Genomic DNA, 26,756 nt, shown 5'->3' with positions numbered 1-26,756 from the left:
TTTTTTTTTTGTCTTACACAGAGTTGGGAGGAATCAATGTCGCCGGGCATTGATATGCTCTACCATTATGGTCCCTTAAATCGCGTGAAGAACAATGAAGGCATAAATGCGATTGAAACAAATGTGACGCACGCAAATTTTGACTACAGTCGATTTAGACGTCATATGCTCTCCATATTCGAACGCATACAACGGGTGGCGGCTACAACAGAGCTAACAGCTGAAGAATTAACTGCAGCCAAGGCGGATGAACCAAAACTTGAGAAAGAAAGAGAAGTTGATATAAGTGGACTTAGTGAACTGCTTGAAGTAATGCCCAGCGAACAGCGATCCAACTTTGCCAAATCACGTTTGGTCAGACGCAGCGCATTGGAGGCGGTGGAAGACGACGATGAGGAAGAGTGTGATGAAGATGATTTGCGCAAAGTTGGCTATAGAAAAGAGTATGGCAGTCAACAGAATAAGACGGGCGAGAATTCTGAATGGGTGAATGAAAATTACGACTTACCCACGTCGGAAGAGCTATTCAGTGATTTGGGTATTTGGTGGTAGAGGTTGAAGTTGATTTGGTTACCAATTTCCACAGAATGCAGAAAGATATACATTTGTATATATATTTATTGGTTTTGTCTTAAAAACTATCCAAATAAAATTTTATGCAATTCGGACCACGGCAACCCCTGAAGACTTGCAGTCTAAGTTACCAAAATAATTTTTGTGCAATTCGCGTGTTTTGTTAACCTACTCATTTTACTTCTTTATAACGCGGTATTACTATACGCCTTACAGTATTAGGGCTTAATAGTCAGGATTTTTTCCAAAGGACCATTAAATTATATTATTCATATTTCTAAAAGCATACACAAAATATGGAAATATTTATGGGTATCAATTAAAAGAAAAATTCAAAACAAGATTTTGGAACATGTCTAAAATAATAATAATAATAGATTGGCGCTTACACATATGTTAGTGTTTGGCCAAGCTTCTCCTCCGATTTGTGGCGTGCGCCTTGATGTTGTCACACAAAGCGGAGGGACCTACAGTTTTACGCCGACTCCGAACGGCGATTGTATTTTTATGAGAAGCTGTTTTTCATGGCAGAAATACACTCGGAGGTTTGCCATTGCCTGCCGAGGGACGACCGCTGTTAAGAAAAAACCTTTCTATATTTTTGCGATGTTGCTTTGACCAGGGTTTGAACCCAGGCATTGTGGAGTGGAAGCGCGCACTGCTTACCACTACACCACAGCGGCCGACATGTCTAAAATGTCCTTTAAAAATACTATCCTTCAAGATACATATCTATTTGATTTTGAATGCATTTTGGAGAATCTTGGTTTAATTTTTGTAAGGATATGGAAGGATACAAATTGTAAAAGATATTTTAGTTTAATTAATTTTTTCGATGTCCTCGGGAGGAATCCTGCCGTCCTATTAAAAATTTATTGATGCAGATTTACCTGAAATGCGCTAAAGTATGGGAAACAAATAAAATTTTTCGCATTTCCAAAGTTTGCATGGACGATTAATTCAAGTTATTAACTAAAGCTTCAACTAAAAGTCGGCACGGGTGTTATAGTTATTCTACAGCCATAAAACTTCATATCTGTATATGTTATTTAGGCTAAGAAGCACAAAAGTAGAGGGTATGCATATCAAAATTTGCAAATAAATTTATTTTCACATATTCTTGAGACGGTCTTATATATATGTATATATTAGCCAGCTGAGAGAACGAGTTATGTAGTTTAAAATAATTTGCTTTTTTTTTTTTCTAAATGTACCTAAGTACATATATGTATGTACATATATATGTTTATATTGTAGAATCAATGACATAACTTGTCAAGTCGCTTACGGCAGCTAAACTCAATAATTTCGCCTAAATTTCTTAATGTTAACGATCTTCTTTGTATAAAATCACAATGAATACTTTCTCACATATTTGCATTTTAATTTCATTTTCAAATTATTATTTTCACACCTCTCTTGCATTGTATTTAGCTATGTATGTACACATGTAAATACTCGTATTTTTACAAATATGTACAGATGTAAATGTGTATTTGGCGAGTGGCGCAATTGAAGTGTCCGTTTAAAAAGTACTACCATTTGGCAGAAATTGCCGATCTGGAAATGCTCAAATTTTACAAAGATTTTCTGGACGCATAGGTATTTAAAAAAAAATAAAATATCTTACAGGTTTAAAATAAACTTGGCTTTAGAGGCCTTCCCTTATAAGTAAAAACCAGTATTCAAATACGTCAAGGCCTGGCAAAATATCAATTAAGCGGGAAATTAGTTCAACGTACCAGCAAACGGTTTCATGAGGCTGGACAGCAGTTGTGAAAATCTATTGTAACTCTACTCTCTCCAACAGCTGTGCAGCGTACTCAAAATTTGCTTGCAGAAAATGTTCCTTCGTTTATTAGACCCGAACAGGGGCCGTCATCATCGCCGGATTTGAGTGGTTTGGGAATTTGGATCATTCTACATACAGATCAAAGCGTGTGGCAAGAAACGCTGAACACTGGATGTGCTGAAAAACTCTTTGGCAAGGGAAAGGAACTCAACAGATGAGGCTATCATTCGTACAGTTTGCCACGCATTTTGGAAAATTCTTAAGCTCGCTATCAAATCCAAGGTGGTTTACATTTAAGCATGGCCTATAATTACGGTGACCACATTTATGAGAGCCGAATACGGGTAAAAAAATATTTTTGCAAATTTTTTTCACAGCAGCTTACAGATCTTAAAGCCTTCTTCAATGATCCTAGATGTAATAGCCCTGAAACAGTATCCTTATAGTAAGATCACAAATTTGTAGGATAAATTTCTCGAGATTTTTACCCCGTAAAATTTGTTTAAAAAGTTCGTTAAATTTTAGTATAATAATGTCAATTTTAAGTCGCTAAGGCATGCCATTAATTTTTGGAAATTTTTTTGTTTACGGTGTTACGCAATTTTTACATACAATGTAAATATGTTTGAAAATTTTTTTCAAAGAGAAGCAAATGAGCAGCACTTTCCACTCGCCTTTTATTATACTCAGTTTTAGTGAGTTACAAAACTGCAAACCAAATTTTTTTTAAAGATGCTAATTAAAAAGTTTGTAATTTTAATGAAACATTGCAGAATTAATTTTTATAGTTTTTTGAACAAAGTCGGAAAGTTGGTGTTATATGGTTTTTGTTAGGAAAATAGCTTTACTTTCATAAAATAAATAAAAAAACATTAAATAAACTGAGGAACAATATCCAAAACTTACTAAAATAACGAGTCTAAATTTCTATTTTGGTCACTGTATATATTCCTCGATTCGAATCACAGGCATTCAGATTAGAAAATAATAACTGTTTATGGAGAAAATTACGATCATATACCAAAATCACTTAAAACTTAAAAGCTGTTAAAGCGTCGAAACTAGAGTCCTACCGATTACTTGACCGATGCCGAGGCTAGTATCGGGCAAAAGAATTGGCATCTGCCGTTTTTGGCCGATTCTTGAATGAGGTAATGTTATTTATGTTTTTATTTTGTTATTATAAAAATTTTTATAAAACCATTTGTTCTTGAAATGAATTTATATTCAGCATTTAATTGGCGAAGAATCGACAATCGGAATATAAATTCATTTCAAGCACAAATGCTTTTATAAATAACATTACCTCATTCAAGAACCGGCCAAAAACGGCCGATGCCGACACTTATGGCTGATACTAGCCTCAGTATCGGCCGATTAATCGGTTGGACTCTAGACGAAACACCGAATACGGGACAAATACAGGACATTAAAAGAGATACAGAACATTTGGCGTCCCGTATAAAATACATAAATAAATTACCAGGACAATGGGTAAAAAAAGAGGACTGTCCCGTATAATTCAAGACGGATGGTATAATATATTAAAAAATAAAATAATAAAGAAAATCAAAAACAACAAAGCCGAGATACTTTAAATATGTACAGACATTTTTATTGCGCCATCTATGTATGTATGTACATATGTATATGTATGTGGCTTAAACATGTAACCCTTGCCTAATTGCTAATCTGTTGAACAAGTATTTGTGTCTGCTTTAAAATAAGTATAATAACTGTAAAAAACGTGTGCTTATGTGCATTGATTTATAAATATTTTCAAGCCTTAATTCAAAATATTAAACTAAATAAATATAGTAAGCGTATTTATTATATTATTTCCATATAGAATTATATTTATGTAAACTCATTGAATTTTATTAATGAAACTGATACTTGAAGCTTTTTTTTTTAGCAGCTGCAGGTAATCTTCTGAAAAAATTGTGATTTTCATTTTAGTCCAATCTATTTTGATTGATGCACGTTACTGTGGGTCAATTAGTGCATCGCTTTTACTTCCAATATATCAGTGCGTTCATTGAACTTTAAAATTTCATACCAGTATTTCGCTGTACTCGTAATTATGGTTTGGATTTACAAATACGTATAATTTTACACTTAAAAAAATATTGCTTTAGAGACTTGGTCACAAACATTTTAGAATCTTCAACGATGCCATCGAATATTCCTCCGTATTTCTATAGGAGGTAAACGCAATTTTTAGACCATGGCATACGGTGTCAATAACACGTGGTAACCTAGTATAATTTCACGTCTATAGTGATAGCTAAGTTGAGTATAAATCAGCGGACAGCCCCTCTCATTGCAAGCACTGTAAAATTATACTTGTAGCCATAATTTATGGTTTTTACTTTGGGTATCATCTGAAAATTTTTAAGGAAAGTAAATGAAAACAGACCACAGGAACTATCCTGTGAAATATATGAAAAGTGTGAAGTGAAGCGGAAAAGTCTTTTCAATGCCACATGATAATACGTCACCACTTGCATTGTACGATCTTCACTGATTGGCTCCCTCAATGACACGGGGTGATGATCTGGAATCTATGTATATGGAAGGTAACGGGGTCAATCTTCACTTCACTTCTTGTGGCATATGCCTAGGTATTTACAGTCGATGTATTTGTAATCCTCAAGGCCATGGACTTCATGGTGGAAAATACGCTGATAGGTACGAGGTAAGAGTTTAAGTGTCTGTGGTGACAATCCAGCTGCCTATCCCTAAAACTACTTTCAAACTAGTTAAACAATGAAACTTTACTCTAAGCTAACAGGTCACAGGTAGCCCACCTTGACATGAGATATCTGATTTTTCGTTAAAAATGGCTCAGACCAGGCATTCCTTGCTCGATAATCCGGAATTGGGAGAATATTTAATATAAAGAAGATGAGACGACATAGTCCTGAACTTAACATTTTAAATTTAAAGAAGGATAAAAAGGTAAATGAAAATAGGACAGCGGTATTTTATTAGAGTTCTATTCTGATGTGTGCTTTAGAAGGTGTGACCGAATTGATGGACTGAAGGACAAATAATGCTGTAAAGAGTAGCATTTGGACTACTATAAACCCAATAAATACACAACAATAACTTAAAGTAAGAAAAGATAAGCTTCTTTAAAAAAAATTTAACTATCGGGTGATTCAGTGGTGGTGAAGCTCTTTGACAGCATTTCGTCGATGGTTTTGCAAAACCGCCAATCGAACAATTGCAAAACCGCTTATCTTACGGCACTCAAATTTTACAGGAGAGCGAAAAAGCGGGGGTTTCCTTGAAAGCATTGCCTTGATTGGTGGTATTTTCTCTAGCTATTATTTTGCAAATCTATTGTTTTAATAACGATTTTATGATTTTTATGTATAAATCTCGATGCCGATCGAGGCAACTGGTCGATGGCCGGTTTTGCAAAAACATCGACGAATTGTTTGTGATATTTACATAAATGTATTTTTTTTGTATATTTTTAGAAATTTGGTAAAACATATTATTTATGTTTGGTTACAAATTATCCAGCAACTTGCCAGTAACTCTTCAGTTACTTAATTTCCGAGAATTCGCTCTCATAGAAAAACAATCCAAAAAAGGACGCGAACGCAAATCCAGTAATAATTTGCAAGTTTCATGAGTAGCTGATATATATATTTTTTTCTTAGCAGCAAATTCCCAATAAAACAATATATTTTATATTTATATTGGTTTATTTTGTAAATTTCAACAATAAAATCCCATAAACAGTTTCCTTATTAGTTTAAATTGTATCCATCAACATGCGATCAGCTGTTTTTTATACTGGCAAATTCTTACAAGTAAAAATTTATCTAATAAAAACTTGTAACTTAAGCTGTCATTTTCGCTCTCTAAATTTCCCCTACTTTGCAAGTTTTTGCGTACGAAAACGACAAAACATGAAAATTCGTAAAAACTTTCACTGGATTTTACTGGAAATGAGGAAACAAACACAACTATTATGTGACAGAAAAAAATTGTGCTCAGCGTATCAAAATACATGAGGGTAGGGTATTCCTGTGAAAAGTACACGACACTTTCTTTTGTCTGGCTGTGTTATTATTTATTTACGTCCAGAACGTCTATTTTTTTTGTTCAATGTATGAATCATCTGTATTCAATTAGTACTTTGAGGGAAAAAAATATTAAAATCAAATAGAAACGTAATTGACTATAAACGTTAACGAAAGTATTGTATATTGGTAAATATTCAATTCAATTACGCGTATATTAAAATGACCGCGTTCGTACTGAAAAAGCATCCGTGAAGTGAATAATCAAGACAAAAACTAAAAAAAAAATAAAAATTTGCAAGTTGCCTTCGGTGGAATTCGAACCCGACCATCTCCAGATATCAACAACTTGTGGCAAGCATCTTTGCGCACTCAGCTACCCCCAGGCATATAAATTTGCTTTCAAATGTTGAATATCTATCAACACCACAGCACGCGATTTGTGCGGATAAACACCCTGCAAAAAATTGTGCGACTAATCTCTAAAGAGAGTATTCCGAGATTACTCTCAATCGGGTACAATTGGGCATTAATTAGTCGCAACTAGTCTCATACGGGTACTAATGGAGATCAATTGGTCTCGACTCATCCCTTATGGGTATAATTGGAGATCAATTAGTCCCAAACTCATTTTTAACGGGTACTATTAACGACTTAATGATATGTACGCACTTAGTCAATGAAATTTCATGTGCGGCGTTGGCACGCAGGGAGAGTATTCGCCTAACAAAACTGAGCACCCCGGTTCGAATCTCAGCTGGCGCAAATTTTTATTTTTATTTTTTAAAAGTGACTAGTCGCATTTTATACCCGTTCGAGTATACAGGTGAACAATTAGTCTCTTCATAGGACATGCTCGAACAAAAGCGAACAGTTTATTCCATATAAAGAGATCAAAAGTGGTATTAGTCGCATGTTCCTCTGCGATTGCTCCCGGAGTCATGCCGGATTAGTCGTTTTTTTTGCAGGGGCATGTATGTACTATGTATGTATGGGTGTGCTCTCAGAGCGGCGCTCTGATGTGAACAGTCAAATACGTGCGTAATAAATTTTGTATGAAAATATTATTTTTAAATACGAACATTTTTAAACGATAATCAAATATAAAGTATTCATTTTTACTACGCATTATTTCTCTCAGTGTACTCGTATAAATAACTGGCAAAACTCTAGAAAGCGGCAAATCAAGAAACTTATAGATTTAGGTCCAAATCAAAATCGTTTTGCAAAGTCTTAATAAGAAAGCTCAATAAAAATAATAAAATTAAATATTAATAAGCCACAATTACATTGACAAAATATCACTTTCCTCAGTACAGAATTCAACACATACATACATACAACTAGACATGGTATGGGTGCAATACACGACCAGCTGTGCTAATTTTGATAACCTGGTCAATAATTTTTTAACGGCCATACACACACGTACTCGTATTAAGGAAATATATTTATATTTAACAAGTTTATCAAATAAAATTGCAATTAAAATTGGGAATAAAAAATTTGACATTAAAAATCAGATCAAAAAGTTTATCTTGATGAGTTCGACTTCGAAAATTTCTTGCTGTTACTAAACAATGTGACAGGATGAGAACAGCAATTGGACGATTGATTGAGCGTGTGTCATGCAACACCGCTACAACAACTAAGACCATGTGCAAAAAAAAAACAAAAAAAAAATTTACAGCTTAAGCCATAAGTCATAAGTGTCGTTAACGGTTCAAACGCACTGCACTCGTACTTTACGATTTCGATTAACCTGAGTATAAATGTCAAAGCAGAGGACGAGTTGCGTTTAATAAGTCAGCAGTTACCTTCATAATTGCACTTGCACTTTCAATTAGACACTTTCTTCAAACAAAAAGGAGTTGCATTAAATAACTAAATAAACAAATTATATAAATATAAATACATCGTGGTTTAAGCAGTTGAAGTTGAAACAAACAAACAAACAAACAAAAAAATGCCTTTCAAACATACACAATCTGCATGGTTACTTTTCTTCGGTGTACAAGCTGTTTTCATATCTTTTGTTTTTGCCAATGCGTGGGAAAAATTAGATTGGTGCGATCCATCACTTTGTCCTAACGGCAAATGGCATGTCGCTTGCAGAAGCGATGGTGTAAGTATAAAGTGAAAGATTCAAATAAAATAAAAATAGTGCAATAACATAAATAAAAGCGTATAAACGGGTAACGTTGTTGTTGTTATAGCAGCAACAAATAACCACACAGAGCTTTTGGAGAACGCTGTTGGAGTGATGTTTATCTAGTATATTGAGGAAATAAGAAGAATTTTTTTTTTTTAATTTTGTCCATGCTATCTTTTCTTAATGACACAAAGCGATCACAAGTTTTCTTGACTAGCCAAAGGTAGTTCGGAAATAAGTCACTTTTCATTGTCGTATGTACAGTGTATTTAGAGACAAAAACAATATTTCTTATCCTTACTTTAATTAAATAAATTAAAATTAAAAACTAAAAACTGCAAACAAAATAGTTATTCGGCTGGTTATACTTATTACACCGTGCGACATAAACAAAAAATCGAAACACACGAATCAATCAATATACTGACTGCGGGCCAAATTTAGTAAAACTACGATTTTAGGTTTTCGCTCTGACGTCAGGATTTTTCTTAAGGACTTTGTAGTTTCAAAGATATGATCAAATGCGAGTTTAATAAATTTGGTTTTTTAAATCTATAAAGTTAGGAAGATGAAATTCGAGAATGTGGTCGAGTGTATATTAGTCCTTAACATATGATTTTTCAAAAATAATTATTGCAAAATTACAAGGATATTGAAGGACAAAATTTTTAAAGAACATTTTCTATACCAAATCATCGTCGTACGTCAAAAAATTTAATCGGCTTTAATTCAACGAAATTTTCTCTTTAATTTTATGTCCAAATTGTTTTTCTACATTGCACAGAGATTTTTTAACAATTTTTTAAAGTAATAATATCTATTAAATTTCAAAGTCTTTTAAAAAAGAGCATGCCATCAGAGAGTAAAATATAAACGCAGTTTTACTATATTTGGCCCATGGTTTGGCGAATATATAGATTTGTTTGTGGGTAAAATTTACTGTCGCACAGTGTTATACATGTTTTAGATATGTACTTATTTTTCTGGCCAAAGTCATAATATCACAAAGAATGTGCTCTGAAGATTCAACATCTTAAAGGCAGAGCCAGCATTCTGACTTTGTAGGCTAGCTTATTCTGTGCAAATGGTAACGAATTCAGTTACGTATTCAGCAAAGCAATCTGATGTCTGCTCTTTTTAAAAGATTGATATCCTTCCTATTAGAGGGATAGCTTAAGAGACCAGGCGTCTATGTATCCAACACAATGATTCCGGCACCATAAAGACAGTTGAGGATCCTTCTAGTGCCAAATCGTCGGCCATCTTCCCACCTCCAGTGGCCTGGTATCCAATACAGTGTTGCAGAAATTTAGAGTGAGCGTTTGAAAACGCAATTGATTCACTAAAGCAGGCGTTCCCAAACTTTTTTCACCGTGGCACCCTTTTGGTGCTAAAAAAAATTTCCCGGCACACCAACTCTTAAAATGGTTTGACTATTTACGAAAATAAGAAAACACAGTGCAAATTTTATGCTCATTAAGCTTTAATGTAAGGAATGAAATTGTTTTGATGATTTCATTATTTCCTTTAAGTTTATTGGAAGCTTTGTCAATTTTACCCTTAAGGTGCTGACCCAATGCAGGCTTGCTTTGCTTGCTTCGCTGCGAGAAGTGTAAAGAATTATTTGAAATATACTAAAACGTATAAAGACTGGCCAAATGGCAGCTTTTCTTCACTTGCTTTAAGCGCCTCAAAGTTTGAATTAGGCAAATGTTTTATTTGAAAGCGTTTTGTAGGCTTTTGACAAAGAGGTATGTTCCTTTCAAAATACATAAATTCAAACAAAAAGTTGCTTACTTAATTTAAAAAAGTAACAGAAAATGCAGATAATTCGAAATGAAATAAAAATGATTCATTGCTTCCACATATATATATATATTTAACATATCGTTATCTTATAGTAAAAAGTTGCGAAGCGCACTTTTCCAAATTTACACGAGAGGAAAAAACTTCTTCTTCAAGTAAATCGCTTTTTTAAGTTATAGTTTTTTTTTAGTAAATGTAGATATAGATATGTATGTATCATTATTCTCATTTCTATTAAATACAAACATTATTTCGCATTTATTTAAAAATAAATCTGAAAGTTATTCATACATTTTTTAGAGTTTTCTAGGAAATAATTATCAACGTTAAGGGAACAGACATTGACTTTTCAACCAGACAGCTGGTTACTTTGACAGCGTTCCAAGCCACCACGGCCACGGCCAAGCAAGTTTTCAAAGTTAGTCAAAGCAAATTGAAGTCAGCAAGGCGCGCAAAGCAAGCCTGCATTGGGCCAGCGCCTTTAAAGCATTTGACGCTAAAAGCTTGCTTCTGTATTTGTTTTTTATGTAAGCATTTGTCAAAATGCAGACTCACATATGTATGTAGATATTGCAACCGACAAAAGTTGGAGATGTTTGCGCTTTCAATACATGCGTTACAAATTAGTTACCCCAATCAGCTAAACGACATCAGTTAAATTTTGAACCAAAGACTGCTTTGTAAATGTGGCCACCAGTGCATATTTTTTCTCAAACAATCTGGCTAAAATCTTTCCCCTTTAAAGCCAGCGGCAAGTTTGAAAAGGGTTGAAGCGGGCGACCCTTAGCATAATTATTTATCTTCGCAGCGTCATCCAATGCGGGGTTTAAACCTTGTGGTGGCATCTTTGTAGTCGTCAGGGAATACTGATGGATCACACAGTGGCTGCTGGTGGCGTTTTCTGCCACTTGTTGCTGCGTACTAGACACCGCTCCTTTCGTGTTTCCAACCATTGCAGCCACTGCATCACTGCAAATATCAACACACTTGCCCCATTTCAAATAATTTTTCTTTACAAATTTGTCGATAGATTTGTATTGAGAATGAGTACCTCACAAACACCAGAACAACAGCAAGTCTCACTATGTCGGTACTTTCGTCAAAGCTGCAAACTACTAAGCAGAGGGCGATGAGAAGGCAAAATTTTTTGTAGGAACGAAATCGCCATACAAATTCAAAGTTTTCAATATTTTTTATAAGTTCGTTCACCCAGGGTTCCGCGGCACCCACATTGAGGTTTCTTAAAACTCAAGGAGTTATCGGAAACACTCAAATTTATTATATATTCTTATGTGCCTTCACTTGATAAACTGAACATGTATAAATTTGTTAATACTAAAATTTTAGAAACTTGGAATTTAATTCCAGACATATTAGATGTCTGCCGAAGCTTGCGTATGGACACGAGGTACACAGAGACATTTAATTTTTTCACGATTTAAGTGTCTACCAATGTCTTCAAGAACGGTGATAAGTTAGGAATTCTTTTTGGCACGTCATGGCTACACTGAATAATTCTTTGCAAATAATGGCACGTGTATGTATAAATGTTCGCCAGCCCTGGCCTACAAAGTGCTTTATTTCCAAAAGCATACAAATAAATAGAGTGTATCAAACAATTTTATTTATTTGCCTATAATTTTATTAATGCTTTGCTTTTTCTCATCTGCTTCCTTATCGCAGCGGTTCGCTGAAAACTGTCCAGAAGATGCCACACTCTTTGACTTGCGGCAATATCGTCAGCACATTCTGCACGAACACAATAAACGTCGCAACTTTGTAGCGCTCGGCGAGCTACCCGGCTACTATCCAGCCGCGCGCATGGCCACCATGGTGTGGGATGAAGAACTCGCCTTTTTGGCATCACTGAATTTGAAAATGTGTTATGTGGAGCACGATGATTGCAATAATTCCTATCGTTTTCCGAGTGTGGGACAAAATCTTTCGGGCGTTGATCGTCGCCACGACTTGGAAGCCAATGTGACGGACATCATAGCCATGTCGATGGGTTTATGGTTTGGCGAATATCCACTAATCGATAGCAGTTACATACGCTCATTTCGTGTTTCATCGAATTTGTAAGTGAAAGAAGGTGAAATATTTGAAAAATTTAATAATTATGTAAAACCCACCATCTTCCTACAGCGAAAAGTACGGCCACTTCGCGGAAATGATGATCGATCGCAATACTCATGTCGGCTGCGCCATGTCACGCTACACACACCCCGCCTACCCTTTCCTGTACATCTACAATACAGCCTGCAATTATGCAAGTAAATATGCATTGGAAACGCCGGTTTATCGGGTGGGCGCATCCGCTTCGGAATGTACAACCGGCCCCAATCCAAAATATCCCGGCCTCTGTTCGGCGAAAGAGAAATTCAATCCAAATTATAATTAATTACTATTTACAGTAAGCATCCCAAAAATAAAAATAAATAAAACAAAGACAAAGACAAATGCCGAATTGAAATTATTAACCACACATTGATCAATTGCTTGTGTACTGTGTTCTTCTTCTTTAGTGTCTGACCGGCTGTTTAGTCATGAAGTGCTAAGATTTCCGTAAATAAACAAAAGGTGATCGCTCGTAAAGCGCATTTAAAATGAACGAAAAAAAAATATATAATCAAAAGCTACGAGGAAACGAACGCGTAAAAATGGAAATAATTATATTAATTAATATAATACATATACACATATGTACATACATATGTCGCATTACAACGTTCGCGCTAATTGTTGTTTCCGCTGTGCTCATCAGTTCGCAAGCCGAACTGCATTACATATCTAATTAATTTATTTGCATTTGCATATCGCACATTAAATATCACTCATACGCCCGCGCGCATTAGAGTGTGAATCATCTCTGCAGGAAATTTCTGCCAATGAAATTAGAAAGAAATTTGGATAGAAATAAAATAAATTAATAAAACAAAATACTATTACTCGCTGAGTAAATAGGTGTGGAGCGGTTTTGGTGTAAAATAGAAGCATCCATTACAGGGTTTAATGCATAAAACTAGGCTATGCTCTGTGTTAATGCTTAGCCGCCGCACAATGGAGTATTTGCATAGTAAAACCGGTCAAAATTATTTTATGTGTTTTTCTACTCAGTAATAAAATGATAAATGGAAGCTTATCATAATAACCCGTTAATATTGGTCCACAAAAACTCTAGATGGACAAGTCCGGATATGATCTTCGTACTTTTAGATTGTTTGCGAATTTCGGATAATAAGGATGTTAAAATAGCGGAAGAAGGGCTACGCAGGGGCACAGCTTTATAACAGAAGTTGTGTAGCCAAGGATCCAAAGTATATTCCTATGAAAACAGTTTACGCGACAACGCGCGACAAGTAAATGAAATTAGTATTATTTGAAATTTTTGCTAAAAATAAATATACCAATGAGGCTTCATTTCAATTGTTTCGAAAGAATTAGTAGGAGATCCGACAAAAGCATGGCTTGAAATTGAACGTGTTAGGAGATATTTCTTTACACGTTAAATGCTGAAGGCCCTTGTCAGATCTTAGACTAAATAGATATATATACATATAATACCAAAAAACGAATCATGAAAACACGGCTCAAAATTGTAGTACCTTCTTTCATATCTAATAGCTTTTTTTGTAAGATTGGTTCACAAAAACCATAATAACGGCGAAAAAATATGTAACTATAAAAAACGCAGAGAACAAAGGAAAATACCCCAATATGGGCCATGTTCTTGTTGACGTATGTCAAAAATCTAGTATCGGTGATGACTTTTATGTCTGCCAGTTTATAGATGGGTTATAGGATATTCACATGACACGTAACTCGCTTTTCTTTTCGTAATTGACGATCTTATTCGCTTTCCATAGCTGGCAATTGGTAACTAATTGGCAGCAAATTGTCGTAAAATTGCTCATGCAACCCTGTGAAGTGTGTTTAATGAGAAGAGCAGAGGGTATGTTCAATAATAAGAAAACGAAATAACAGAAAAATTAAATTATCCTTCTTCCTTTTTCGTAAAAAAGCCAGTCTGCAATCAAATCTTTATTGTATTGACTGGAAAAGTTCAATATTTCTATTATACACCAATAAAATTTTATTTAAAGTTGAAAATCTCTCCAGTTTGTTCAGGCCAAGGCAAATTGAACAGATAATAGCCTCGCAAAATTTTTGACAGGCAAAATAAAAACAATATCAGCTGACAAACACTAAACACTGTTTCAACTTAATTGAATGTGTGTGAACACCAAACTAAGTGAGGTAATTTAAAGCTTAATTGCCTCAGCTAACTGGCGTGTTTGAATATAGTCTAAGGAGGTTGCTTAGTTGGGGTTTGAAAGCTAAACTGTATGCCTTACCTACGATGCCCTAGTACGTTGGCCAGCCTTAAGTAAAATACAAGTTCAGTAGAAAAACTTGCCGGACACGAATACGAACAAGAATGCAAGGAAGACGATTACGAACAGAATGCGGACACAAGTACGAAGACGTATATTCGAGGAATAGTTATACGAAGGCCAATACTAATATGAAAACAAATATGCATGCTTTTATGAACACAAAATCGAAAACGAACCCGAATATTTAGATCAACCGAAGACGAATAGAAATTCGAATTCGGAGATTAGTTACATAGAATACGAAGATGTATATCAAGATGAGTCCGCATACGGGAACGAATGCGATGACAAACAGGAATACGAAGAGGAATATGAAGAACACGACGAATATGAAGGTGATTGTGAAGACAACAAGAAAGACAGAACTGAAACGAATACTAAGATGAATGCGAATACGATCCGAAGAATAATCCGAATGCGAATACAGTGACTAAAATGAAGATGAAGGTGAATGCAAAGACCAATACGCAGAAAAATGCGAATATGAAGAGGATTCGAATACGAAGACAAAGTCGCATACGAATATTAATACGAACTCTAGTACAGATATATTCCGATGGCGAATACTTAAATGAAGACAAACACTTAAATGAACACCAAGGTGTATGCGAAGGCCATTTTTTAGATTAATACGTTTATGAAGACATTAACTAAAACGAAGATGAAAATTTCGGCATTAACTGACACTCCTTGTATATTCAAATAAGCTTACTTTGTCAACACAAAAACCGCACAAACAATTCAATCATTAGTCAACTTGTGATGTTTATGCAGAAAACGAAGCCTAAAAATATGTACCCCATAACTAAAAAAAAAAAATTATACAAATTTATGAATTTTGCTTATAGTTAAGTGGTAAATATTTCTTTGCTTCGGTTTCTATATAAAACTCCGCAGTCTGTTCATTCAGGGTATTCATATAAACGCGTAAATGCCTCGTATCCGCGTAACCTCGTAAATAAACCGTATTTCCATACAAAATTACAAAATTATGTAAAACGAGGTTCACGTGGTTACGAGGCATTTACGTGCTTAGATGAATTGCCCTATTAGTGTAAATTGCATTGCAGATGTTTTACCTACTGGCGTTTTCAACAACTTTCTCTTTGAGTGAAATGTATTTTGCTATCTCAGCTTCCCTGCCGTTGCAAGTTTTTTTGGGATACATGAACCGTTAAACTTGATAATTAGTAATAATTCTTATGTGACTGACATTGCTGGGGTTTATTGCTTGCAATAAATTCTTGGTATTAAAATAATAAAGCTTCTTGAAAATACAGTAAAAAATAAACATTTGAATGTATGTGGGCTTATGAGCTGTATAATGCGATTAATTGCTGGTAATTAATGTATTCCACACTTTAAAAGCTTATATGGAGTGATTTCAAATGATTTATTGGAAATTGATAAAAATGCTAAGTGTTGTGTTAGTTATTTACCTTATTACATATGCACATACGCAATAATGTAATTTTGTTTGTATTTCATTAATTTTATGTCAAATAAGTATTAGGCATTGTTAGAATTCCGGTAGCTGCGACAATGCGAGCATTTAGTTGCGCGAGTAATAAAAACCAACTACGATGAAGTAAGTAACACGCTCTTACGAAGGGATGTGACATAGTTTTAACTACACATTATAATAAGAGCGTGAACAACAAAAGTATTCTAGACCACACGGATATTGCTTCACTCTCTAGAGTGTGTTTTCAAACTGTATCCTAACAAAGCGCCTCGGATATCGGTCCTCACTCAGGAGAATGGTGGACTTGCGACATCATAGGACTCTGCCGTAGTCGACCGTTTCCGTGGTTGTTGACTCGATAATCATATCGCTGGCTTGGAATGGAGCCACCCGTTATGCTCATTTAAGGAAAGTCATCAAGTCTAAGCTCTGCGAGGGAAAGTCGAAAAACGGGACGTAATTTCCCAGGGGACCCAGTTCCGAAGCTTTGAAAATAAAAAATTGCAACTATCTGGGCCTTGTGTTACTGGAGGTTAGTTTCTAAAGCAGAAAGCCTATTCGGCAAAGAACCTAAATAAAATACCGTTTTTTGCATTTGAGTGCATAGCTGCGAAAGTAAAACACTAAAAGCCCTCCAGCGAAGGTTTGAAAATGTATCCAACACGCCTCAAGCATTGGTATGGGTACAAAATACATCATCTAATATAGACGACGCTCTCGAGCTACTTAGGATTGGTAACGAATAGCCACTAGTGACTACAGGACAGTCAGCGTTAACAAGATCAGTTAAAACCGAAATTTTCTTTCTTTTGGTGTCGCCATAAATGACGCTTCAGCCCTAGAATTCGTGACTTCTACTCTTCGCTTATAATCGACTTCAACTTAAAGGCCAACGTGGTGGGAACAAATGTCGCTTAAATGCATAGCTTCTAACTTAGATCCAATGGACTGAAAGCGCCAAATTCTTCTCCTCGGCGGGGAATTAGTTGCCTCGGGTATTCCCCGAGCGACAAATCCACAGTTTACTAGTTCGTTGCCTCAATTCATCGATATATTAATACCAACATGAGTTAAGATGTTCTTTCTTTAACTTTCTTTCTTTTGGCCCTATACCTTAAAACATATTCAGGATTTCTTCATTGTGCTCTAAAAGTTAAACTGCGGCTATGTTTTTTTGCAAGGAAGCCTTCTTGGGTAAGAACATACACCATTTGGGGCCAGTTGCATTGGATGTCGCTCTGAAAACTGTCCAATTAACCGCGTATGTACGAAGTAAGGTACGACGGCGGACGCATTAGCCAGAATAGCGGCGGCCTCGGCTCCAATGGGTCCCAAGCCACTCCATGCAATGGGTCCAAACACACTTAGCGAAAATCTTGGGATAGGAGCAATAAGCAGGAGAGAACAACAGAGGGAGAAAATAATATGGCTTCGACAATATACAAAAATACGAACTTCTAATCAACCTCTCTAAAAAAAAATTTGAATCATTACAGGCATACTCACTGGGCACTGCATGCTAAGAGCACATCTGCATATTCTTGAAGGGAGCATAACAAAATGCTAAGCAAGCAGTTTTTGGTGGGTGCCACAGACGTGATCACGCCAATAGACCTCTGCTTGAAGAAGAGCCTCCGCCCAGGCACGTCAGAAGGCATATTTCCGAAAATATGGGCATTGTACAGACCTATATAGACCGTTGGACTCAACGACGTACCGACTACTAATTAAGATTCGGTGCACAATCTACCACAACTATCGACCTAGGAATGCCGCGACTGCATCCCAATCTTCAGCCATTGGAGACACAGACCTTGAACCGGTCAAAACTCTTTACAAAAAACCTCAAGTTTGTTTTTTATTTATAACTCGTAATTCAGTCTTTATTTAATAAGTATTGTTTTGCACACTGCCTTATTCATAGTGAGGATTATATATCTCTTTAGGAGAGCATAAGCCCGGATAGTAACGGTTTTTGCCTTTCTTACACTCTGAAGCTGGTGTGCCCACCCGATAAACCGGAATACCCAAAGCATATTTGCTTGCATAATTGCAGGCCATGTTATAGATGTGATGTAATGGGAAAGCAGGATTAGTATAACGGATCACAGCACAGCCGACATGTGTATTACGATCCACAACGAACTCCGCGAAGTGACCATACTGCTCACTGCAAATAAGGAGGAAAAGCATACGAAATATAATTTTTAGTTTTAAGTTATTGAGCATTTCTTAGGTATTTTACTTACAATTGACGTGTAACCCTGAAACTTGCAATATAACCGCTATTGATTAAATGATATTCGCCAAACCACAAACCCATCGAGCGGCTTATGACTTCGCTTATGTTAACACCCTGCCTTTGGTAGGCAACGCCCGATAGATTTTGTCCAACTGATTTAAAGCGTGGCGTATTGTTGCAGTCATCGTGCTCCACATAGCACATTTTCAAGTTAAGTTCGGCGAGAAAGGCGAGCTCATCGTCCCACGCCATGGTGGCCATACGCGAGGCAGGATAATAGCCAGGCAAATGACCGAGCGCTACAAAATTACGACGTTTGTTATGCTCGTGTAGAATCTCCCACTTGTGTGAGCGTATATCGATCATAACGGCATCGGGTGGGCAGGCGGCGGTGGCTCTCTATGGTAGGTAAACAAAAATGGAGGTTAGCGCACAATTTTTAATTTGCAAAGGGGTACTAACAACTATGCTCATATATATATATGTGTATGGGTATGAGTTTTTGCTTACCCCATCGTGGCCGCACGCAATGTGCCGCTTTCCATTTGGGCATAGCTGCGGATCACACCAAGATAATTTTTTAGAAGCCTTTGCCGCCGTCAACACAGCGAAACCGAAGATGAAGAAACTGTTTCTCACAGAAAAAACTAGCATACTTTTTTATTCTAAACTATGAACTTGTAAATTAATTCAAGTTGTGTGTGATAAACTGATGGATGGAGAGAGTTGTGTGTGCAAAACGTGATTAAATGCCTCGCTTAAATTCGCCTGAAATTTATACCCAAAACGAAAAGTATTTACCGTGTGAAAGTGGAAGTGAAATTCTTAAACTTTTGTCTTATGTTTATTAACTGCAATTTACATACATATTAATTCAATAAATTAAGGTGCCAAAAATGGCGAGACGCTACAATTATTCCTTAAACAAAAGTCAGTCGAGATGACGTAGTAATTACAATATTGGAGTTAAATGTATAATGAAAAAGCATATTACCAAAGCAGGAAAGCTTTTGACAGGTTGACACATGCATGGCATGATGTGGGCGCGATTACTAAGTTAAGCACGTGTTGACTTCGAGTTTTATTATAATATTTACTTATGCATGCATGCATATGCCTCTACAAACATATAATTGCTCAGTCATACGACTTAGTTAGGGCGATCTGGAATAGCTAAAGAATTGAGGTATAGTGCAAGCTCCATAGGTTATCCAGAAGTTTCCAGGATTTCCACGATTTCAAATCGGTCATCAAATATACATCAAATTAATGTGCAAGCTACAGTCGCAGTTGACCGTATTTGTCACAAAAGTAAACCGTGGCAGAAAAGTCGATAGTGAGTAGTGTAATCTGTTGAAAAATATTAACCAATTTTTCGTGCAATTGAGATTTGGATTCGTATTATTCATAGTTTTGAAATATATTTCGCAAAAAAAAAAATGAAAATAGCTGAGATCTCTTTCTTTTTTAAACACCTAGGATGTTAGTGACAAATTTAAAGGACCCTGGTAAAACTCAAAACTTTAAAAATTTTTTTATGTGATTTTTGAAAGGAACGATTGAAATTAGCCGTTATATATATTTATGTATTTTAAAATTTTTTAAATCATTGGTTGAATTTTTGAAAAGGGTTAAGAAATCTTTAGTTTAAATGCGTGATACCTTGCCGTGACACCTCCATTCGGAAATGCATTTTTTTTTAATAGTAATCGAAAAGCTTTCTTAGCAAAAGTTTAATGATTTTTTAGAGTGTTTTAAGTTACCGACAGTAGGGTGGTATATTACGGTGGTAGGAGCTGAAATATGGTGGATAAGTGCCAAAAAACTTATGAACAAACAAGTAATATTTAAGCTAAAAAAAAACGATTTCATTTCTCATATAAAAATTTAAGATTATCGTTAATTTTTTCACGATCCAATTATCGGATCTAAACAAACCTTGAGGTACCACCTTTCCGATGAAAAAAGAATTATCGGTTAACGTGGTCCAAAGTTATGCGGTAACATATATAAAAAAATATTCCGACGAACTGATAACCTTCTCCTTTTTGTTAAGTCAGTTAAAAAAATTTACTCCTCGGGACAAAAAATATCGATTTATCATACTTCAAGTTCCGACTGTAAATGCCGAAGATGTGACGATAAATGTAAAAAGGAAGATAATGTACTAAAAGCTAAAAGGGGTCAGGTGCCAGTCATCAACCTTCCCTCCGCGTCAATCTAAAGCATTGATGACACTAAAATAAAATCATGTAATCCACAATTTTGCATTTGGAATTGTTTATAGTACACTGTATTCTACTAATCATTTCATTTGATACACCTATTGAGGCGGTTGTAAGAAAATATGTAGTCCGCCATTTTGTGGCAGTGGCCATCTTGAAAATTCCAAATATTTATTTGTTTTAAAATGGAACTGGAGCACGCCCAGCCAGCAAAATCATCGTTAACGAGCTCGTGACTGGATATTTTCTCGACAAAAAAACCGAATAAAAGTCGTTTATGATTGTCGTTTACGATTCGTTCTCGAGTTCTTTTTCGCTTCAAATTGTGTAGCGCCTACGAACAGTTGTAAACGGATTGAAACAGTATTCGTATGCGAATACTTTTACGACCGATTTTTAAATGTAAATGAGTCTAGGAAACGATTGATTTACGATAAAAAAAAAACAAAACATTTTTTTATCTAATGTTTTTGTTTGTGAAAAATAATTGTAATTAATTACCTAAAATTCTTGTATTTCCTTTATTTAATGTAATTATAATTAGGAATATAATTAATAGATATTTACAGTGCCGGACAAAAGTATTGGCACGGAGAATTTTTCGCAATATATCCAAAAAATTTTATTCTTATTTCTTTTCGCAATTTTTTTATAAAAATATAATTCATACAACAATAAAAGATATACAAATAAAATTGTAAACTTTGTTTGAAGCTCGGGAAAGTTCAACAAATTTGCGTATTAATTTGCAATTTTAAAATTAGATTTTGTAGAAAAATTCTAAGTATACAGTCTTATAACCCAATCAATTTTAGTTTGACAATTTTTTCACGCAGTATTTTCCATACAGAGTATGGGCTATAAAACTGCAAACCTAGAATTTTTCTAAAAAATCTAGTTTTGAAAGTTGGAAATAAGTACGCAAATTTATTGCATTTTTCTGAGTTTTGCACAAAGTTTACAGATTTTATTTTCATGTTTTAGTATGACCTATATTTTTTATAAATTATTTACGAAAATAAATTTTTAGAAAGGATAATGTTAATTTTTCACTAAATTTTTTCTGTTCTACTTGATTTATTCATTTATAAATAAAAGCTATACCTATTTTTTAAGCGACTTCACAAAAAATAAAAGGTTATCAATTCGTCGGAATATTTTTTATTAAACATTTTTTTTTTTATGTATGTTACCACATAACTTTTTACCACGTTGACCGATTTCTATAATTATTTTTCCTACGAAAAAGGTGGTAGCTCACATGTGGTCCCATACGAATTTGGTTTAAACCCGATCATTGTTTCATGAAGAAATTAACAATAATCTTAACTTTTTATATAGAGAATTGAAGTCGGTTTTGTTTTTTGCTTAAAAATTACTTGTTAACAGTAACATATATATATGTATTGTAATTTTAGTCATGATTTCTGACTATAACTAAGTGTTGCTGTAAAGAAAATTTGTAAAATAAAACCGGTTTCGGAAAAAGGCGAATAATCGCACACCCCATTAAGCACCAACTATTTTTTTTTATGTTTCCCTTGACTTTGAATTTATATATTGATTTGATTTCATTAACCTTTAACACCACTTTCCTTCACACTTTGTCTTCTTTCTCCGTATTTAAATATAGTTCACTGAAACCTAGTGCAGAAAAATTAGATATTTTTAATAGAAACAAATTTATTTTTGTATGCATAATTAGACTAACCATGAGACAACTTTCCTTGGAAGCTGGTTCTTTTGATAGCAGGTGCCATAAAAGATATCAAAATTGAAATAGTTTGTGTGCATTAATTAAGTATGCAAAATTATTTGTGACGTACATTTGGCCGAATGTTGGTTCGTTAACTAGCAGCATACAAAAGAATTGACTGAAGAAAAAAGTTTAAATAAAAGAACTTTAGTTAATATCTCATTTATTTGCCATTTATAGGCAAATTACTATTAAATTTATTGCTTAAGTATTTATTTACATTTTTATCTGGTTTACTAGTAGTAAAATAAGTATTATAAATATTTATGTGCATAGCTACATACATACATACTATTACAATAAATCACTAAATTTTAATAATTCGGATTGATTTGTTCATTCACCGAGCATAAGCCAGGATAATAGGGATTTTTGCCCGTCAAGCAACGCGAACCGGGTTGGCCCACTGTGTACACCGGCGTATCCAATGCATAAATCGATGCATAATTGCAAACCATATTATAGATATAGACGTAGGGTACATCGGGGCGGGTGAAACGTATTATACCACAACCCAGATGGGTATTACGATCGACAGCAATTTCGGCAAAATGGCCATAGTCTTCGCTAAAAATGAAAAAAAAAAATAAAAATTTTTGAATCTCGTTAAAAAGCAAAATAGAATTCAGTGAAATCCGCTCTTATGGAACCAAAAATATTTGCTTTCGGAAGCACCTTTGCTATGAAGTACCCAAGAGGTTGTACTGTGACGTTTTAAAAAACAATATATATTATTATGTTCAATAACAAATACTTACAAATATTTTGTGACCCGGAATCTCCGTATATAACTGCTGTCGATGAGTGGATATTCATCGAACCACAGTCCCATCACTTCCTCGATAATACCACTCACATTCACATTCGGATTGCGATCGCGTACAACACCGCATAGATTTTGACCAGAATACTGAAAACGGTAGGTTGTATGGCATGAATCATGATCCAGTATGCAGGTGCGTAGATTTAATGATGCCAAAAATTGCAGCTCATCATCCCAAACCTGCAGAAAATGGAAGTAAAAAAAAAAAAAAGAAAACACACAGAAAAAGTGTTAGTAAACTAGGTGGCAACACTGCTTAAGCATATTTTTCTGTATTACTTTTCTCTGATACGTTTAGGGTTTATTAAACCAACATTAGTATTGCATAACTCATTACTATATACATTTATTAATTTTCTATACAATTTTTTAAATTTTTTTTCACCAAAAGAAAAGCCCTTAACTCTAAACGGATTGATGTAACTAAATATAGTGTGTAACTGATTATAATCTGAGTATAAGAAGCAAATATACAAAATTCTTCTTTAATTTATGAACGGAATCAAAGAGCTCAGAGAAATTCGTCCGAAGAAAATTAAAACACACTGCTGTATATGAGATTGCACACAACCAAAGCGATGACGAAGTTCGTTTGACGAAATTTGGCAAGAATAGATTTATTTTTGATTTCGGTGTTGTCGCCGTTCACAAAATCAGCTCTCAGTGGAAATGTAGCTTTGTTTCTCCACTTTTCTAGCAGTTAATTAACAGCAAAAATCAGAATGGCAAAATTTGCTGAAAAAAATCCTGCAACGGTAACTACAAGTAGCTTAGAAAGATTATTAAAAAAACACGCAGAGAGTTATACTTTTGCGAAATTCCTCGTAACTTTTCTGGATTTTCTGAAATTTTTTGGTTTTTTTTCAAAAACATTCAAAAACATTTTTAAGCATTTGTTCGGGATTATTTGTTCTGAACCTTAGTAGAGCTTTTTTCCTTACTTTTCGTGAAACATGGTGTTTAATAATTTTCGACATCTTTCAAGATTTCTGAAAACTTTTCAAGATTTTTTTAAATGTCCTCGGGATCTTCTTTTCGGTATTTTCCGCAATTTTCGAAGAGATTTCTCCGATAATTTTATTATAATTTTCTGGATTTTTTTCGAGATTTTTCGGGACAGTTCAGACTTTTGTGGAATTACTCATAACTTTTCGTTTTTTTTTTTTAATTGGTACGGTATTTTTATGGAACATTTCTTAGCATTTATTTCGAACTTTTCAGAACCTTAGAAGAAATTCGTGAAACAAGATTTTTAAGGATGTTTAAGGAGACTATTATCGATTTTTTCTTGGGGACTTTTCGTGATTTTTTTTTAGGTTTATTGCAAGATTTCTTGGAGTTTTCAAAGTTCTTAGAAATTTCTTACTTTTTGTGAAACGCGATTTTTTAAGTTTCTCGAGATTTTCTCGGGATTTTTTTCGCGAAATTTTTAAAGCTTACCCGAGTTTTTCGAGGTTTTTCTCTCTTTTGATTTTCGGTATTTTTTTCGAATGTTGAGTGACCATTCGTATTTTATTACGAATCTCATCGAACTATCAGTAGCGAAGAAACATTTAAATTTTAGTTTTGCTTCTTTTGAATTCAAAAGTATTCTATTTTCTTGTGAAAAATAAAAAATGTCAAATGTAATTTCTTACTTTTATTTACAAAACGTACAGTCACCGGTAAACGGAATTTGTCGATGATTTAGTTACGATTTTCATGGTGAATTATTTTGTTAATTTTTTTAATGTAAAGCTAATTCTACAACAAAGACCATGTAAATAAAATTTTAAACGTTGAATAAAAAAATTCGTTTACGGAAAAAAGGCTCAATATCGTCAACAAAAAAAAAAAAAAAAAAAAAAAAATTAAAGTTATTTTTAGCAACTTCAAACCACTTCCACTTTATTGTACTAAAATTGAATGGGTAATAAAACTTTATACTCGAACTTGTTTTAAAAGTTCTGATTAAAAGTTTGAAATTTTGTTGAGTTGTATACTATTTTAGCAATGTTATTGAACTTTGTAACACAATTTATTTCTTAGGAAAAATTTATTAATTTTCTACAAAGTTTGAAATTTTGCCTTACATAATGTTTGTTGTAGAATGAGCTCTATATTTATTAAAAAAAATTGACTATGGAAAACCTTTTCAAAATCTCAAAAAAATCAATGCTGAAATACTTTTGCCAGTGGCTGTATACTCGGTATGGTTTCCGTATTATACACATTTTTACACACAAATCTGCGTTGGGTACAAGAATATAAAATGTGCAGACAAATACTTTCAATAAACAAAGCTACATACAATTTATAAAATCGAAATCTATCATTTTCAAAATTAAGTAATCAATGTGATTCTCATAAAAACTCTAAACTTTGTTTGATGAGTTGCAGCGACAGATTTATTTGCGATAAAATTGTTGGAGCTTTTACAACTTGCGATTGCATAAAAAAAACGCCCACTAAAATCCTGAGGCAATCACTTGGCAAGCGGCTAAGCAGGTGTGGCTGATTCTGGATTTTGTTTTATCCCGTTTGCTGTATCCCGTTTCCTGTTTTGCCTTTTCGTACTAAGACACACTCTGCCAACGAGTTGGACGCGCACATTAACTTACCAAAATGCAAATGAAAGCGAAACGAGTTTGTTGCTTAAGTCTTTTGTTTTAAACCGCATCATTTATAGATTTAATGGTTATTATTGAGTGATTAGCACTTTTTGACTACAAAAAAAAAAAAAAACACACACAAAACGCACAATGCAATTTAATTGCGATTATTTTTATTGCTATTGACTTTATGCAAATGACATCTTTAGCAAATCAGCAAACACTTACCATAGTAGCCATGCGAGAAGCGGGAAAGTAGCCAGGCAAAAGGCCGAGCGCTAAGAAATTTCTACGCTTATTATGTTCGTGCACAAACTGATCCTTATAGTTGGAGATGTCTAGCTCAATGGCGTCGGCAGCGCAGCGCTTGGCGAAGTTCTGCAGATGGAAAGTGGTAAAGATTTATTTAAACTTTTTTTTTGTTGTACGAGTCTCAATTGGTTTTGCCACTTACGCCATTATTGCGGCAGGCCAAATGCCGCACACCTTTCTCGCATAAACTCGAATCACACCAGGAATACTGGTAGCTGCTGTCGCCCATAGGCAGTTGTTGTAGCAGCAGCAGCAGCAGCAGCACTGCCAGTGAGAGTGAGAGTTGGGCGATTGACACCCGCTGCTGCCATTGCCATTTGGGCACACAAACACGAAAATTACTTTTTGTTGACATTTTTCTAATTGCGAATGCTAAGCGTAAAATAGCTATTAAGTGCTTTTGTTTGATTTTTATTTAATAGATATGGGCGCTGAAATTAGACCTCTTAATTGCCGTTAAGTGGTGGGTATGAGCAGCTGGCGACTTTCAGGCATTCGCAAAAATTTAATAAAAATTCGAATGGCACATAAAACAATTTTCAAATATATACACCGCGTTTGAAGAAAAAAGTAAATATCTAA

General features: G+C 34.6%; 4 protein-coding genes across 4 annotated transcripts in view; 2 read left to right on the top strand and 2 right to left on the bottom strand.

The window, feature by feature from the left end:
• The window catches only part of LOC118743807, a gene marked incomplete at its 5' end in the record, with an annotated part of 6,511 nt that extends 5,606 nt beyond the window's left edge, over positions 1–905 (top strand). The window contains one exon of the mRNA XM_036476569.1: positions 22–905. Within this exon, the coding sequence (XP_036332462.1) occupies positions 22–552 (531 nt within the window). The remainder of the gene's footprint in view (positions 1–21) is intronic.
• Positions 906–7,674: 6,769 nt separating this feature from the next.
• LOC118742735 (antigen 5 like allergen Cul n 1-like) lies at positions 7,675–12,823 on the top strand. The gene is made up of 3 exons (XM_036475042.1): positions 7,675–8,530; positions 12,047–12,441; positions 12,509–12,823. Exons 1-3 carry the CDS (start codon positions 8,372–8,374, stop codon positions 12,762–12,764), a joined length of 810 nt encoding a protein of 269 aa, XP_036330935.1. The 5' UTR covers positions 7,675–8,371; the 3' UTR covers positions 12,765–12,823.
• Positions 12,824–18,112: 5,289 nt separating this feature from the next.
• On the bottom strand, positions 18,113–19,121 carry LOC118743806 (antigen 5 like allergen Cul n 1-like). Its single transcript, XM_036476568.1, has 3 exons — positions 18,978–19,121; positions 18,475–18,866; positions 18,113–18,395 (listed from the first exon to the last, which is right to left on the bottom strand). Exons 1-3 carry the CDS (start codon positions 19,119–19,121, stop codon positions 18,140–18,142), a joined length of 792 nt encoding a protein of 263 aa, XP_036332461.1. The 3' UTR covers positions 18,113–18,139.
• A 3,487-nt stretch (positions 19,122–22,608) lies between these two features.
• Positions 22,609–26,529, bottom strand: LOC118743805 (antigen 5 like allergen Cul n 1). The gene is made up of 4 exons (XM_036476567.1): positions 26,317–26,529; positions 26,091–26,240; positions 23,207–23,451; positions 22,609–23,015 (listed from the first exon to the last, which is right to left on the bottom strand). Exons 1-4 carry the CDS (start codon positions 26,527–26,529, stop codon positions 22,763–22,765), a joined length of 861 nt encoding a protein of 286 aa, XP_036332460.1. The 3' UTR covers positions 22,609–22,762.
• Positions 26,530–26,756: the final 227 nt, after the last annotated feature.

The sequence above is a fragment of the Rhagoletis pomonella genome, unplaced genomic scaffold (genome assembly GCF_013731165.1).
Source record: "Rhagoletis pomonella isolate Grant_MI unplaced genomic scaffold, Rhpom_1.0 Rhpom_scaffold_00007, whole genome shotgun sequence".
In the NCBI taxonomy this organism is placed as follows: Eukaryota; Metazoa; Arthropoda; class Insecta; order Diptera; family Tephritidae; genus Rhagoletis; species Rhagoletis pomonella.
This window is presented reverse-complemented; position numbering and strand designations above follow the sequence as displayed.

Coding starts and splice junctions, on each gene's coding strand:
- LOC118742735 (XM_036475042.1), top strand. CDS start 8,372: ATGCCTTTCAAACATACACAATCTGCATGGTTACTTTTCTTCGGTGTA. Junction 8,531..12,046: donor TCGCTTGCAGAAGCGATGGT/GTAAGTATAAAG, acceptor TCCTTATCGCAG/CGGTTCGCTGAAAACTGTCC. Junction 12,442..12,508: donor TTTCGTGTTTCATCGAATTT/GTAAGTGAAAGA, acceptor ATCTTCCTACAG/CGAAAAGTACGGCCACTTCG.
- LOC118743805 (XM_036476567.1), bottom strand. CDS start 26,529: ATGTCAACAAAAAGTAATTTTCGTGTTTGTGTGCCCAAATGGCAATGG. Junction 26,241..26,316: donor TGGCCTGCCGCAATAATGGC/GTAAGTGGCAAA, acceptor TTCCATCTGCAG/AACTTCGCCAAGCGCTGCGC. Junction 23,452..26,090: donor CTTCTCGCATGGCTACTATG/GTAAGTGTTTGC, acceptor CATTTTCTGCAG/GTTTGGGATGATGAGCTGCA.
- LOC118743806 (XM_036476568.1), bottom strand. CDS start 19,121: ATGCTAGTTTTTTCTGTGAGAAACAGTTTCTTCATCTTCGGTTTCGCT. Junction 18,867..18,977: donor TTGCGTGCGGCCACGATGGG/GTAAGCAAAAAC, acceptor TACCTACCATAG/AGAGCCACCGCCGCCTGCCC. Junction 18,396..18,474: donor TTCAGGGTTACACGTCAATT/GTAAGTAAAATA, acceptor CCTTATTTGCAG/TGAGCAGTATGGTCACTTCG.